The sequence below is a fragment of the Anolis carolinensis genome, chromosome 4 (assembly GCF_035594765.1).
Source record: "Anolis carolinensis isolate JA03-04 chromosome 4, rAnoCar3.1.pri, whole genome shotgun sequence".
Lineage (NCBI taxonomy): Eukaryota > Metazoa > Chordata > Lepidosauria > Squamata > Dactyloidae > Anolis > Anolis carolinensis.
This window is the reverse complement of record NC_085844.1, coordinates 253507376-253524194: the sequence shown is the minus strand read 5'-3', so window position 1 is coordinate 253524194 and position 16819 is coordinate 253507376. Positions and strand designations below refer to the sequence as shown.

General features: G+C 43.7%; 1 protein-coding gene across 2 annotated transcripts; it reads right to left on the bottom strand.

Moving 5' to 3' along the window:
• Positions 1-6277: 6277 nt before the first annotated feature.
• On the bottom strand, positions 6278-16402 carry LOC100558576 (gastrula zinc finger protein XlCGF57.1). 2 transcript variants are annotated; one of them, XM_062979239.1, is made up of 2 exons: positions 16180-16395; positions 6278-7847 (listed from the first exon to the last, which is right to left on the bottom strand). In XM_062979239.1, the coding sequence occupies exon 2, from the start codon at positions 7662-7664 to the stop codon at positions 6405-6407; it is 1260 nt and encodes a 419-aa protein (XP_062835309.1). In that variant the 5' UTR covers positions 7665-7847; positions 16180-16395; the 3' UTR covers positions 6278-6404. The 2 variants fall into 2 exon arrangements, 1 of the variants encoding a protein (XP_062835309.1); XR_010005689.1 differs by lacking the exon at positions 6278-7847 and adding an exon at positions 7863-8104 and having other exon boundaries at positions 16180-16402.
• Between the last annotated feature and the right edge of the window lie 417 nt (positions 16403-16819).

Here is a 16819-nt window from a genome sequence, read left to right as displayed (position 1 = left end):
ATTGCTCTACTCACACTCTGGGGGTTGGTGCTCATCTCCATTTCTAAGCCGAAGAGCCGGCGTTGTCCGTAGACACCTCCAAGGCCATGTGGCCATAGGCATGACTGCATGCAGCGCCCTTATCTTCCCACCGGAGTGGTACCTATTGCTCTACTCACACTCTGGGGGTTGGTGCTCATCTCCATTTCTAAGCCGAAGAGCCGGCGTTGTCCGTAGACACCTCCAAGGTCATGTGGCCACTGGCATGACTGCATGGAGCGCCGTTACCTTCCCACCGGAGCAGTACCTATTGCTCTACTCACACTCTGGGGGTTGGTGCTCATCTCCATTTCTAAGCCAAAGAGCCAGCCTTGTCCATAGACACCTCCTGGGTCATGTGGCCACAGGCATGACTGCATGGAGCACCGTTACCTTCCCGTGGGAGCAGTACTTATTGGCCTACTTGTCAATGTAAGATTTGTTTAAATGTTTAAATGTAATTTGTGCTGTGCCTGGGATTGCGACCTGATTGCATCCTCTGAAGTGTATGGACTGTTGGAAGAGTTAATCAGTAATGAACTGTGATGGCCCTGTGAGTGTCTGGAAGGAGGGAGGATCCAGATATAAGAGTGAGTGAGTTCCTTCCTCTTGCATCTGCCCCCAGTCATCAGCCATCAGCCTGAGGTTGTTAGTTGTCTGTCTGCCTGGTCTTCCTCACCTGCCTACTCTGTCTGTGCTGTATTTACTGCTCTACACAGTAAAATTGTGTGCCTTGATTTTACTGACGTCTCCCAGTGTTCATTCTTCTACGCTCCAGAGCTTCCAAGCTCCAAAAGCTTCTTCACAACGCTGACACTACTCACATTTGCATGTTTTCGAACTGCTAGGTTGGCAGGAGCTGGGGCTAACAGCAGGAGCTCACTCCACTCCCAGAACTTGAACCTGGGACCTTTTGGTCCGCAAGTTCAGCAGCTCAGTGCTTTAACACACTTCGCCACCGGGGCTCCCCAACAAGCCTAGTTAGTAAATAAAGCAAACTGTGGGATAGCTGCTCACTACTAGTGCTGGCTGTGAGCTACTGGTGTAGGTAGCTCGTGTTTGCTGTCAGCTACTGGTGTGGCTACGTGGCCTCTGATGGCGCAGTGTGTTAAAGCACTGAGTTGCTGAACTTGCAAACCAAAAGGTCCCAGGTTCAAATCCGGGGAGCGGAATGAGCACCCGCTGTTAACCCCAGTTTCTGCCAACGTAGCAGTTCGAAAACATGCAAATGTGAGTAGATTAATAGGTACTGCTCTCGAAGGATGGTAACGGCCTATGGCCACATGACCATGGAGGTGTCTACAGACAACACTGGCTCTTCGGCTTAGAAATGGAGATGAGCACCGGTGGCATAGAAGATTAAAGCCTTGTGTCTTGAAGGTTGGGTTGCTGACCTGAAGGCTGCCAGGTTCGAATCCAGCTCGGGAGAGCACGGATGAGCTCCCTCTATCAGCTCCAGCTCCATGTGGGGACATGAGAGAAACCTCCCACAAGGATGACAAAAACATCAAAACATCCGGGCAATGTCCCCTGGGCAACGTCCTTGCAGACGGCCAATTCTCTCACTCCAGAAGCAACTCAGGTTGCTCCTGACATGGAAAAAAAAAAGCACCAACCCCCAGAGTCGGACACGACAAGTGCCTGCTGCTGGGGCTGGAAGCTGACGAGAAGCCATGGGAACGGCCAAGAGTGAGTGTCCCTCTCCCTGCACCACTCAAGGGCATCATGGAACTTCCAAGGGAAAGAAGTTGAACTGTTTATGTTTTTCCTTTCTTTGTATTATCAAGAAGATGACTTCTCAAGGAGAGAGCGTTTGTTTGCTTTTCCACTATAGTGAGGATAGGTAAAGGTAAAGGTTTTCCCCTGACGTTAAGTCCAGTCGTGTCTGACTTTGGGGGTTGGTGCTCATCTCCATTTCTAAGCTGAAGAACCGGCATTGTCCATAGACACCTCCAAGGTCATGTGGCCACGGGCATGACTGCATGGAGCGCCCTTACCTTCCCAAAGAAGCAGTACCCATTGATCTACTCACATTTGCATGCTTTTAAACTGTTAGGTTGGCAGAAGCTGGGGCTAACAGCAGGAGCTCATGAGAGAAGCCTCCCACAAGGATGGAACATCAAACATCTGGGCAATGTCCCTTGGGCAACAATTGCAGACAACCAATTCTCTCATACCAGAAGCGACTTGCAGTTTCTCAAGTTGCTTCTGACACAAATTTTTTAAAAAACAACCCTGCTTTAATATGGGCATTATTTTCACATTGTTCCCAGTATCAGAAATTTCCCACCCAGATGTGTTTCATAATAATAATAACACCACTTTATTTGGAACCCACCCTATCTCCCCAATGGAGATAAATTATATCCCTATGTGGGGTGAGCTCCTCTGTCAATAGGTCTGGGGATTGATCATTTTAAAGACTATTGATTGTTGATTTTTTTTGTTTAAAAAAATCATAGTGGCATTCAGCCTGGATGAAGAACTCAATGAAGCCTTCTGTCAACAGTTGACCAAACAGGCACAAAGAAGAAATATAGTAGTCATGGCCAATTTCAACTATCCTGATATCTGCTGGAAAACAAATTTGGCCAAGAGTACAAAAGTCCAACAAATTCCTTGCTTGCCTTGCAAACAATTTTATGGTCCAGAAGGTAGAAGAGGCAACAAGGGGGTCGGCTACTCTCGATCTCATCCTAACCAATGTGGAGGACCTGATCAATGCAGTCTAAGTGGTCGAATCCTTAGGTGGGAGTGACCACGTGCTTTTGCAGTTTGTGATACAAAGGAAGGCTGAAACTAAGACAAGTCAAACACTTAAAGAGAGCTGACTTCCAAAAAATGAAGGAAATACTGAGCAGCATTCCATGGACACCAATAGTAAAAGACAAGGGAGTTCAGGACGGATGGGAGTTTTTTGAAAGTGAAATATTCAAATGCAAATAGTGCCAGCAAAGAATAAAAATAAGACAAATGTGATGAAGCCAGAATGGATGTTCAAAGAACTTCTAACTGGTCTAAGAGTGTGGACCACCATGGCTAAGTCAGGATTCCCAAGGTATGGGCGCAACTAGCGCACAAGTTTTAGTTGTGCAAAAGCTCTCCCAGCCACCACCGAGACCAGGGCTGTGGCACAGCTAGTTAGTAGCCAGTTGCAATAAATCACTACTGAATCAGAATAATGGAAGAGACCTCATGGGCCATCCAGTCCAACCCCCTGACAAGAAGCAGGAAGCAGGACTGGCCGAGAGGTTATGAGTTCAAAGCCAGCCTGGGTCAGGGTAAGCTTCTGACCATTAATAGACCAGCTTCCTGTTGACCTATGTAGCTGAAAGACAGTTGCATCTGTCAAGTAGGAATTTAGGTACCGCTTATGCGGGGAGGCTAATTTAACTAATTTACAATGCCATAAAATCTCTAGCAGTGTGCAGAAGATGAGGAAGTACTCCATCAAGGACTCGGTGTCACAGTGGATGTTGAAGTGGCAGCTCCCTGTGGCCAGAATCAAGCAGACCCTCATGAAGCCAGAAGCTGGAGTGTTAAATTGCCTCTGTGTCTGTCTATATATGTTGTTTATCTAATGTCATTAAATATTTGCCATGTGTATGTACATTGTGATCCGTCCCGAGTCCCCATTGGGGTGAGAAAGAAGGGTGGAATATAAATACTGTAAGTAAATAAATAACAGCTTCTTTTGGGCTGGCTGGAATCTGCCTTCTCGAAGGGAGGCATTAACCACTAGCTTAACTCAATCTACCAAACCCCCTCTGGCTTCTTTTACCAGCCAGGATGGGCAGGGGTCTAGGGTGCATGTGGTCACTCTCACCTCTCCAAGGATCTTGTCCACAGCCTTAGAATCATAGAATAGTAGAGTTGGAAGAGACCTCATGGGCCATCTAGTCCAACCCCCTGCCAAGAAGCAGGAAATCGCATTCAAAGCACCCCCGACAGATGGCCATCCAGCCTCTGCTTAAAAGCCTCCAAAGAAGGAGCCTCCACCACAGTCTGGGGGAGAGAGTTCCACTGCTGAACAGCCCTTCTCACAGTGAGGAAGTTCTTCCTGATGTTCAGGTGGAATCTCCTTTCCTGTAGTTTGAAGCCATTGTTCCCTTGCGTCCTAGTCTGCAGGGCAGCAGAAAACAAGCTTGCTCCCTCCTGCCTATGACTTCACCTCATGTATTTGTACATGGCTCTCATGTCTCCTCTCAGCCTTCTCTTCTGCAGGCTAAACATGCCCAGTTCTTTAAGCCTCTCCTCATAGGGCTTGTTCTCCAGACCTTTGATCATTTTAGTCGCCCTCTTCCTCTGGACGCTTTCCAGCTTGTCAACATCTCCCTTCAACTGTGGTGCCCAGAATTGGACACAGTGTGATTCCAGGTGTGGTCTGACCAAGGCAGAATAGAATAAGGGGGAGCATGACTTCCCTGGATCTAGACGCTATTCCCCTATTGATTTAGGCCAGAATCCCATTGGCTTTCTTAGCAGCCGCATCACATTGCTGGCTCATGTTTAACTTGTTGTCCACAAGGACTCTAAGATCTTTTTCACATGTACTGCTGTCTAGCCAGGTGTCCCCCATTCTGTATCTTTGATTTCCATTTTTTCTGCCGAAGTGAAGTATCTTGCATTTGTCCCTGTTGAACTTCATTTTGCTAGTTTCGGCCCATCTCTCTAGTCTGTCAAGATCGTTTTGAATTCTGCTCCTTTCTTCTGGAGTGTTGGCTATCCCTCCCAGTTTGGTGTCATCTGCAAACTTGATGCAGCCTTGAGCTGCACCAATTGAAATGAATCCATTAAAACTGTGGAAGCAAGTGTTCGTGTTGTTGAAGTGGGAATGATTGTATATAGAGTTGTTTAAATGTAATTGAGTCATGGTCGTGCAATGTGTGTTGGAGATTGCATCATACACTGTGTGCTGCTTACTATACCAGTGTGTAAAAGGTTAAACTTGGATTGCATCAGACAGCAGAGGATGAGATAAATAGCCTCCACTTCCTATCTCTGCCCCTTCCCATGTGTGCCTGTGTGAGAGCTGTGTATCGTCTTGTGGATTTCCATTTGTAAGTAAACTTGTGATAGATAACCGAAGACTGCAGCGTTGTTATTTATCCAGAGCTTCCTAGTCAGCGACTTCTGCTGTGTGTGCCTAGCAATGCCACTCTGATACGTGTTACATCCTCAGAGACTGCCGTTAACATGTTATCAAAGTTGGAACAGATCAGAGAGACTTTGTCTGCAAATAATCGACCAAATGCTTCACAGCAGGGTCCCATCTTGAGAGGTGGGATTTAACAGCTCTCTGACCACTCAGAACAGCTCCTCCAGACGGTTCTTTGCAGACGCAAAGGATTTTCTTGTGGCTTCTATTGCTGGGGCATATGTCCTTAGATAGGTACACAGCCGTGTTCGGTCTGACCCGTTACACACTAAACGCCACACACACTCTAGTTCCCTCTTCTTTCGCTTAATCACTGCCAGCTCCTCATTAAACCAAGGAGCTGGTTTAGATCAGCTATTCAAGAAGGGACGTTCCAGAGCAATTGTGTCTATTGCCCTAGTCATCTTCCTATTCCAAAGAGATCAGAGCATCAACAGGATCACTTACCAAGTTGGTAGGAAGTTCCCCAAGAATACGGATCCATAAGTCTCCTTGATAATTAAAAAAAAGCACCCCCTTGATAATTAATTATTAATTAAATAATAATTAAAATACCATTATAAACAAGCAAAGCTCTGGAAGGCACGCACCGGGCGAGGGAGGAGATGAGGGCCGGATAAATGGCTTTGATGGGCCGCATGTGGCCCCCGGGCCTTAGTTTGGGGACCCCTGGTCTGGAGAACAAGCCCTATGAGGAGCGGCTTAAAGAGCTGGGCATGTTTAGCCTGCAGAAGAGAAGGTGGAGAGGAGACATGATGAGGGCCATGGATAAATATGTGAGGGGAAGTCATAGGAAGGAGGGAGCTTGTTTTGTGCTGCCCTGGAGACTATGACCTGGAACAGTGGCTTCAAAATACAGGAGAAGAGATTCCACCTGATTATTAGAAAGAACTTCCTAACTGTGAGAGCTGTTCAGCAGTGGAACTCTCTGCCCCGGACTGTGGCGGAGGCTCTTTCTTTGGAGGCTTTTAAACAGAGGCTGGATGGCCACCTGTCAAGGGTGCTTTGAATGCAGTTTTGCTGCTTTTTGACAGGGGGTTGGACTGGATGGCCCACTCCATAATTCTGTAACTTACAAATTACTCATATTTCAGAATGGGGTTGAGACAACAGGAAGTGAGAGAAATTTATTACTGGGAAAGAAAATTCACTCACAGGGTTTTCACTGAAGTTTTATCCCCAACCCTTGTTTCTACAACAAGACTTCTTTTTTTTCAAAATCGAATTATCACAGGGTACTGTCTGTATAGAGTTTCTCCCCAGTATGGATTCTGTTATGTTTGCGTAGATACCCACTGGAAGTAAAACTCTTTCCACACTCCAGGCATTTATAGGGTTTCTCCCCAGTGTGGGTTCTATAATGCTTACGTAGATACCCACGGTCAGCAAAGCTCTTTCCACACTCCAAGCATTGCAAGGGTTTCTCCCCAGTGTGAATTCTTTTATGTTTACATAGGTCTCCATTGTAAGAGAAGCTCTTTCCACACTCCAGGCATTTATAGGGTTTCTCCCCAGTGTGAGTTCTTCGATGTCGACTTAGTGTTCCACTCTGAGCAAAGCTCTTTCCACACTCCAGGCATTTATAAGGTTTCTCCCCAGTGTGAATTCTGTGATGTTCATGTAGCTCTCCACTGCAGGCAAAGCTCTTTCCACAAACCAGGCATTCATAGGGTTTCTCTCCAGTGTGAACTCTTCGATGTATATTTAGATTTGAACTTTGAGTGAAGCTCTTTCCACATTCCAGGCATGTATAGGGTTTCTCCCCAGTGTGAGTTCTGTGATGTTTATGGAGTTCTCCACGGCTGGCAAAGCTCTTTCCACACTCTAGGCATGTGTAGGGTTTTTCCCCAGTGTGAACTCTTTGATGTGCATATAGATTTGTACTGTGAGTGAAGCTCTTTCCACACTCCAGGCATGCGTAGGGTTTTTCCCCAGTGTGAACTCTTTTATGTGCATATAGATTCGTATTGTGAGTGAAGCTCTTTCCACACTCCAGGCATGAGTAGGGTTTTTCCCCAGTGTGAGTTCGGTGATGATTATGTAGATCTCCACTGCAGGCAAAGCTCTTTCCACACTCTAGGCATTTAAAGGGTTTTTCCCCAGTGTGAACTCTTTGATGTGCATATAGATTCGTCCTGTGAGTGAAGCTCTTTCCACATTCCAGGCACGTGTAGGGTTTCTCCCCAGTGTGAGTTCTCTGATGTGAACGTAGATCTCCACCGTGAGCAAAATTCTTTCCACACTCCAGGCATTTATAGGGTTTCTCCCCAGTGTGAGTTCTCTGATGTGAATGCAGAGTTCCACTCTGAGTGAAGCTCTTTCCACATTCCTGACATGTGTAGGGTTTCTCACCAGTGTGAGTTCTTTCATGTATCCGCAGAGGTCTCTGCTGATTAAAGCTCTTTCCACACTCAGTACATTCATATGCCTTCTTCTCCATGTTGGTAGTGATATTTACTTTAAAATGCAACATAGACACTTGACTCATTTTTCCCTTTCTGAACTATGTGTGAGGTGAAGACTTCAGCAAGATCAGAACCTTGAGATCGTTTCTTCTTCCTATAGGACTGGTTTCCTTACTCCACCTTTGAATTCCAAATTCTTCAATATCCACTAGATGTTGAATTGTTTCTCTTCATGACAAGCATGACTCCAAAGATTGCTCCTTTCCCTGGTGAAGAAAGAAGAAATAAAAGATTAGGAATGAAAGCCAAAAACTTTTCCTCCTTTTCCCTTCATGGATCATATTGAAAATAGACATCTGAATAGGCTTCAGAATCGAAGCCTTCGTGAGGACAAGTGGGTCTAAGTGAGATGCCATCAAGCATCCTTACAGCTCTTTTAAATTTCCAATTCTTCAATGCCCACTCAATATTAGATTTTTTTTTCTCATCATGACAAATGTGGCTCCATGGAATGCTCTTTTTCCTGGTAGAGAAAGAAGAAACAAAAGATAAGGAATGAAAGCCAGAAACCTTCGATTCTCCCCTCTTCTCTTCATGAATCATGTAGAAAATGGGAATACCAAGAAATGCAGATGTGAACGGTTTTAATGCAGTGTTAGACAGGAATGTATGTATTTATTTATTTGCAACATTTATATCCTGCCTTTCTCACCTCGAAGGGGAATCAGGACAGCTTACAAGTTATATGTACTTAATTACAATATATTATACAAGCTGTGCCCGGCCACACGTTGCTGTGGCTTAGTCTGGTGGTGTTGGTCTGGATTATATGGCAGTATAGACTCAAGGCCCTTCCACACAGCTATATAACCCATTTGTAATCTTGTATTATCTGCTTTGAACTGGATTATCTTGACTCCACACTGCCAATAATCCACTTCAGTGTGGATTTTATACAGCTGTGTAGAAGGGGCCTCATATAATCCAGTTCTAAGCAGATAATATAAGATTATAAACATACAGTACAGTCTCACTTATCCAACACAAACAGGCCGGCAGAACATTGGATAAGTGAATATGTTGGATAATAAGAAGGGATTCAGGAAAACCCTATTAAACATCAAATTAGGTAATCATTAGACAAATTAAGCACCAAAACATCATGTTATACAAAAAAATTGACAGAAAAAGTAGTTCCATGCATAGTAATGCTATGTAGTATTTACTGTATTTACAAATTTACCACCAAAATATCACAATGAATTTAAAACATTGACTATAAAAACATTGACTCCTAAAAGGCAGACTGCGTTGGATAATCCAGAACATTGGATAAGTAAATGATGGATAAGTGAGATTCTACTGTAATATGAAATAATTACTGTGGTAGAATAATACAGAACAATACAATCTCTAAAACCAGGACAGTAAATAAAGAGCAACACTCTGAAAGCAGGGAAATTGGGAATTCCACAAAGGAAACAATCAGGGCCAGCTAACACCTCCCAAGAAAGGATTCTTCCAGAAACGAAGCTGAGAAGGGAGTGAAGCAGTGTGTATTACCAAAGTCATTATTATTACTATCATTACTACTGTTGTTGTTGTTGTTATTATTATTATTATTATTATTATTATTATTATTATTATTATTATTGTGTTGCTGTCAACCGTGAAAATGAATACAATCTGGGTCCAAGTATTCAAAACCACTAAAATCAGAATATATTAAATTTACTGTGGTATAATAAAACAGAACAACACAATCTCTAAAATCACAACACTAAAGAACAACACTGGAATTCCACACAGGAAACAATCAGGGCCAGCTAACACTTCCCAACAAAGTATTCCCATCACCAAAGTCTGGCAAATCCTCCATTTTCTGAGGGCCACAGACAGTAGAAGCACATAAAATATCACAAAGTACACCACTCTAAAAACAAGGGAATTCCAGACAGGAAACAATCAGGGCCAGCTAACACCTCCCAACAAAGTATTCCCATCATCAAAGTCTGGCAAATCCTCTGTTTTCTCAGGGCCACAGACAGTAGAAGCACATAAAATATCACAAAGTACACCACTCTAAAAACAAGGGAATTCCAGACAGGAAACAATCAGGGCCAGCTAACACCTCCCAACAAAAAATTCACTCAGGGTGGAAGCAGCCAGGCTTTAAAGCTGCAAGGCTATTACATGCTAATCATTTTGCCTAATTGCAGCATTCATACTTGCCTCCAACAGACAAAAAAAAGCCATCAGAAATATTGTATATTCACAAGCTTTAGGAAATAATGTCCCCTGATGGCGCAGCGTGTTAAAGCTCTGAGCTGCTGAACTTCTGGACTGAAAGGTCGCAGGTTTGAATTGGGGGAGTGGAGAGAGCCCCTACTGTTAATCCCAGCTTCTGCCAACCCTAAACTTCAAAAACATGCAAATGAGAGTAGATAAATAGGTACTGCTCCGGCGGGAAGGTAACGGTGCTCCATGCAGTCATGCCACATGACCTTGGAGGTGTCTATGGACAACGCCGGCTCTTCAGCTTAGAAATGGAGATGAGCACCAACCCCCAGAGTCAGACACGACTGGACTTAATGTCAGGGGAAAACCTTTACCCTTTACCTTAACTACCACCAATTCCTCAATACTTTATTTCCCATGTCACCATACTTTGCCACAGCAACGCGTGGCCGGGCACAGCTAGTATTAAAATGTAATGTGATACTTTATTATGGAGTAATATGGAGTAAACAACAAAACCACTGAAGCAAATCACACCACATTTGGCCACAAAAGTCATAGTCATCCAATCTATGTCTTTCAATAAAAAAAACTAGAAAAATAGTCCAAATTACAGAGGATGAGGAAGAGCCTTTCTCCCCCTAACTGCCAGTTAGAAAGGTAGACCCTGCTACCTTTAGGCCTCGCTCCCTTTGTATCCTAGCAATTCCTGGCAGAGTGCACTTAGGTCTCATCCACACTGCCTATAAAATACATACCCTGTTTCCCTGAAAATAAGACATCCCTAGAAAATAAGACCTAGAAGAGGTTTTGCTGAATTGCTAAATATAAGGACTTCCCCAAAGTAAGACCTAGTAAAGTTTTTGTTTGGAAGCATGCAGGATCGGTAAATGTACATACCATAGATCGTTGTACATGGAAATAATGGTAGTAACAAGAAATAATAATAATATAATAATAACTTTATTCTTGTATCCCACCTCCATCTCCCAGAAGGGACTCAGGGCAGCTTACACAGGGACAAGCCCAACAACAACATCTATATATATAAAAGGGTAATGAAATTTCGGCCTAGGACAAAACAGCAAAACTACACATCCCAGAAACACTAAACTTGGCAGCACAACCCCTCATCCATGCCTCTACGTTTATACAACAAAAAGAAAAGAAAAATAAAGTCCTAATTAGAGGGAGAGGAATAATTGTTTTTTTTCCCAATTGCTGCCAGTTAGAAGGCTAAGCTCCGCCCACTTGGTCTCCAAGCAACCCACTCAGCCCAGGGGACAGGCAGAGTTAGGCCTCACTTAGGCCTCTTCCACACTGCCTATAAAATACAGATTATCTGATTTTAACTGGATTATATGGCAGTGCAGACTCAAGGCCCTTCCACACAGCTATATAACCCATTTATAATGGACTTAATGTAAGGTAAAACCTTTACTCTTTACCTTTACTACCACCAAGTCCTCAATACTTTATTTCCCATACCACCATACTTTGCCACAGCAACGTGTGGCCGGACACTGCTAGTAAATTTATATACGAACATAAATTTAAAACAGTAATTTAAAAACAGTATAGCAATAAAATATAATATAGAAATTCTTGAAAGGGTTCACAGTTAGGTTACGCTCGTTTGTGATGACAACTACTGTACAGTAGATAATAAATTTTCATTTTTTAAAAATTCAACCATAAATTTGAATTTTTCTTTGTGGAAAAATAATACATCCCCTGAAAATAAGACCTAGCGCATCTTTGGGAGCAAAAATTAATATAAGACACTGTCTTATTTTCGGGGAAACAGGGTATTATCTGATTTATACATATTATCTGATTTGAACAGTGTAGACTCAAGGCCCTTCCACACAGCTATATAACCCAGAATGCCAAAGCAGAATAATCCACAGTATCTGCTTTGGATTATCTTGATTCCACACTGCCATATAATCCACATCAGTGTGGATTTTATACAGCTGTGTAGAAGGGGCCTCATATAATCCAGTTCTAAGCAGATAATATAAGATTATAGATATAATTAGTAATAATTACTGTGGTATAATAATACAGAACAATATAATCTCTAAAATCAGGACAGCAAATAAAAAGCAACATTCTGAAAACAGGGAAATTCCAGAAAGGAAACAATCAGGGCCAGCTAACACCTCCCAACAAAGAATTCCCCTAGGCAGGAAGCAGCCAGGCTTTGACACTGCAAGGCCATTTAATGCTAATCACGGTGCCTAATTGCAGCATTCATATCTGCCACACTGAGACTATTAATTGCTATTCAAACTAGCCAACCAAGGATTCCGCAAGGTAGAAAGTGGCCAGGCTTGCAAGCAGCAAGGCTATTTAGTGTTATTCAACCTGCCAACCAAAATTTCCCCTCAGTGAAAAACCCCAACGAGGCTACTCCGTCCCATTCAACCTGGCCTAGCAAGGATGCCCTATATAGAAAGCGGCCAGGCTTTGAAGCTGCAAGACTATTCAATGCAATTCAAGCTGGCCAAACAAGGATTTCCCTACAAAGAAAGCAGCTCCAGTTCACCAAACAAGGATTCCCTTAGGTATAACACAGCCAGGCATTGAAGCTGCAAGGCTATTCAGTGCAATTTGACCGGACCAACAAAGGATTAACTTTGGTAGAAGACGGCCAGGCTTTGAAGTAGCGATACTGCTCTGTACTACTGAAGCTGACCAACCAAAGATTCCCCTAGGTAGTAAGCAGCCAGGCCTTGAAGCAGCGAGGCTATTCATTGCAATTCTAGCAGCCCAAAAAACCATTCCCTTAGAATGCAAGCACCCAGCCTTCCAAGCATCAAGCCTATTCCATTGTATTCCAGCTCACCAAACAGGGATTCTCATAAGAAGAAAACGGCCAGGCTTAATAATAATAATAATAATAATAATAATAATAATAATAATAATAATAATAATAATATAATGATAAAACTTTATTTATACCCCGCCACCATCTCCCCGCGGGGACCCGGGGCGGTTCACATTGTTACAAAAGTAACAAAAGTAACAACACAAATACATTAGCATAATAATAATATTATGATGTAATACAATGTAATAATTATTATAATTCACTATTATAATTGTATATTTATATTACATGCAATATTACTAATAATATTGCAATATAGTCATATAATATAATATATTGTATGTATATATACTTGTAATACCTGAGTGCCCAGAGTCCCCTTCGGGGTGAGAAGGGCAGAATATAAATGTTGCTAAATAATAATAATAATATACAAAGGTTAAGACACAATAAGGTAATAAAACAAAATAAAACAACAGTAATAGTATCAAACAACCACCAATATAATTCAGTCAAACTTTATAGGTGGGGGGACTGCAGCAGCAATATAAAAAGAGAATCATTAAATTAAAATTAGATTAAAGAAGGACCTAGTCAAATTCAGAATAGAATTATAATGAGGCTGGTCATCCAAAGGCCAACCTAAACATCCAAGGTTTCAATTTGCTGTCGAAGGCTTTCATGGCTGGGATCACAGGTTGTTATATGTTTTCCGGGCTGTATGGCCATGTTCCAGAAGCATTCTCTCCTGACGTTTCGCCCACATCTATGGCAGGCATCCTCAGAGGTTGTGAGGTATGGAGAAACTAAGCAAGGAAGGTTTATATATATATCTGTGGGAAGTCCAGGGTGAGGGAAGAACTCTTGTCAGTTGGAGGCCAGCGTAAATGTTGCAGATAATCACCCTAATTAGCATTGAATGGCTACATCTACTGGCTGCTTTTATTTATTTATTTATTTTATTTTATTTTGCAATATTTATATTCCACGCTTCTTTCTCACCCCGAAGGGGACTCAGGGCGGATCACATTATGTACATACAGGGCAAACATTCAATGCCCATAAACACATCGAACCGAGACAGAGACAACAGACAGACAGACGCAGAGGCAATTTAACCTTCTCCCGAAGGGATGTTCGATTCTGGCCACAGGGGGGAGCAGCTGCTTCATTGTCCACTGTGACTGCACTTCCATACTTCCTCATTCCAACATTGTAAATTAGTTAAACTTGCCTCCCCACTTTTATAAGTGGTACCTTATTTCCTAACTATCTTTCAGGTTGCTAGGTCAGCAACGAGCAGGGGCTATATTTTATTTTTAATTGACGGGTGCTCACCCCGCCATGGGCTGGCCTCGAACTCATGACCTCATGGTCAGAGTGATTTATTGCAGCAGCTGTTTACCAGCCTGTGCCACAGCCCAGCCCCTTTTCTGCCTGGGGGCATTCTTTGTTAGCTGCCCCTAGTTCCCATGTCTCAGAGTGTTGCTTCTTATTTACTGTTCTGATTTTGGAGTTTTTAAATACTGGTAGCCAGACTGTGTTCCTTTTCATGATTTCCTCCTTTCTGTTGAAGTTGTCCACATGCTTGTGGATTTCAGTGGCTTCTCAGTGTCGTCTGACATGATAGTTGTTGGAGTGGTCGAGCATTTCTGTGTTCCCAAATAATATACTGTGTCCAGGTTGGTTCATCAATTGTTTCTTAAAGGAGGCTATGAGGCTGCAAGGCTATTCCACCTGGCCAACAAAGGATTCCCATAAGCCACAGCAAGGCCTGGCCGGGCACAGCTAGTAGGTTCTACAATATAAATACAGTAGAGTCTCACTTATCCAAGCTTCTGGATTATCCAAGCCATTTTTGTAGTCAATGTTTTCAATATATTGTGATATTTTTGTGCTAAATTGTTAAATACAGTAATTACAACATAACCTTACTGCGTATTGAACTTCTTTTCCTGTCAAATTTGTTGTCTAACATGACGTTTTGGTGCTTAATTTGTAAAATCATAACCAAATTTGATGTTTAATAGGCTTTTCCTTAATCCCTCCTTATTATCCAAGATATTTGCTTATCCAAGCTTCTGCCGGCCCGTTTAGCTTGGATAAGCGAGGCTCTACTGTAGAATCAAACAACCACCAATACAATTCAGTCAAACTTCATAGGTGGGGGGACTAAAGCAGCAATATATAGAGAGAATCATTAGATTAAAATACCCAGATAAGTCAAATTCAGAATACAATTATGATGAGGCTGGTCATCCAATGGCTGTCTCTCCAAAGGCCAACCTAGACATCCAAGGTTTCAATTGTTTCTTAAAGGAGGCTTTGAGGCTGCAAGGCTATTCAGTGCAATTCAACCAGACCAACAAAGGATTAACCTTGGTAGAAGGCGGCCAGGCTTTGAAGCAGCGATACTACTCTGTACTATTGCAGCTGACCAACCAAAGATTTCCCTAGGTAGCAAGCAGCCAGGCTTTGAAGTAGTGAGGCTATTCATTGCAATTCTAGCAGCACAAAGAACCATTCCCTTAGAACGCAAGGACCCAGACTTCTAAGCAGAAAGCCTATCCCATTGCATTCCAGCTCACCAAACAGGAATTCCTGGGGCCGGGCTGTGGCGCAGCTGGCTAGTAACCAGCTGCTATAAATCACTACTGGCCGAGAGGTCATGAGTTTGAAGCCCGGGTCGGGTTAAGCCTCCGACCATTAATAGCCCCGGCTTGCCGTTGACCTATGCAGCCCCGAAAGACAGTTGCATCTGTCAAGTAGGGAAAATTTAGGTACGCTTTATGCGGGAGGCTAATTTAACTAATCTACAACGCCATAAAACTGCTCACGAGGAAAAGAATGAGGAAGAACAGCCACCAATGGACGGTGAAGCAACAGCTCCCCCTGTGGCCGGAATCGTGAAGCTGGAAAGATGTTAAAACGCCTCTGTGTCTGTCTAAAACTGAATGTTGTTTGTGTGTTGGCATTGTATGTTTGCCATATCTGTGTTCATTGTAATCCGCCCTGAGTCCCCTTCGGGGTGAGAAAGAAGGACGGGATATAAATACTGTAAATAAATAAATAATTCCCATAAGAAGAAGACGGCCAGGCTTTGGGGCTGCAAGGCTATTCCCTGCTATTTTACCTGGCCAACAAAGGATTCCCATAAGCCACAGCAACGCCTGGCCGGGCACAGCTAGTAGGTTCTACAATATAATACGCTGTAGGTCAGTGAGTCCCAACCCTTGAGGGCATTGGGGGGGGGGGGCTGAAGGATTCCTCTTTGGTCCCATGTTTCCATCTCTCCCTGGGGGGTGGGGGGGGTCCCGGGTGTGTGTGGGGGGGGGGTCGCGCCAGCCTGCCTCCAAGGAGAGAAGGGAAGGCCAAGAAGGGAGGGACTGGGGGGGGGGGACCAAGGGCACTGGGGTTTCCGGGGTGGGTGGGTGGGTGCCCCCCTTCCCTCCTGGGACCCCATAGAAGGCCCCCTCCCCATCCCCGAGGGTCCCCTCCCCCCTTTCCCAAAGGCTGCCCCTTACCTCTTTCTTTCCTTGTTTCTTTCTTTCCTTGTTTCTTTCTTTCCTTGTTTGTTTCTTTCTTTCTTTCCTTCCTTCCTTCCTTCCTTCCTTCCTTCCTTCCTTCCTTCCTTCCTTCCTTCCTTCCTTCCTTCCTTCCTTCCTTCCTTCCTCTCGCCACTCTTCGGTCCCACAAAAGTGTGTGTGTGTTTGCAACCTTGTGCAACCAAGGAGCCCCTCCCTCCCCTCCCCGCCCCCTTAAGCCCGGCCTTCCTCCCGGCATCCCATAATACCCCCTTCCTTCCTCTTCTTGGTGCCGAGGGAGGGGCTTCAAGGAGGAGACCCCCCCCCCTCCACGTCCTGCCTTCCTGCCAATGAGAAACAGAGTCTCCAGATCAGGGGTCCCCAAACTTTTTAAGCCGAGGGCCGGTCCACAATCCTTCAGACTGTTGAGGGGCCGGATTATCATTTGAAAAAAAAAATACAAATTCCGATGCACACTGCACATGTCTTATTTGTAGTGCAACAACAACAACAACAACAAAAGAACAATACAATATTTAAAAATAAAAATAATTTTAACCAACATACATTGATCAGGATTTCAATGGGAAGTGTGCTCCTGCTTCTGGCCAATGAGATAGTCAAGTTAATTAGGGTTGTT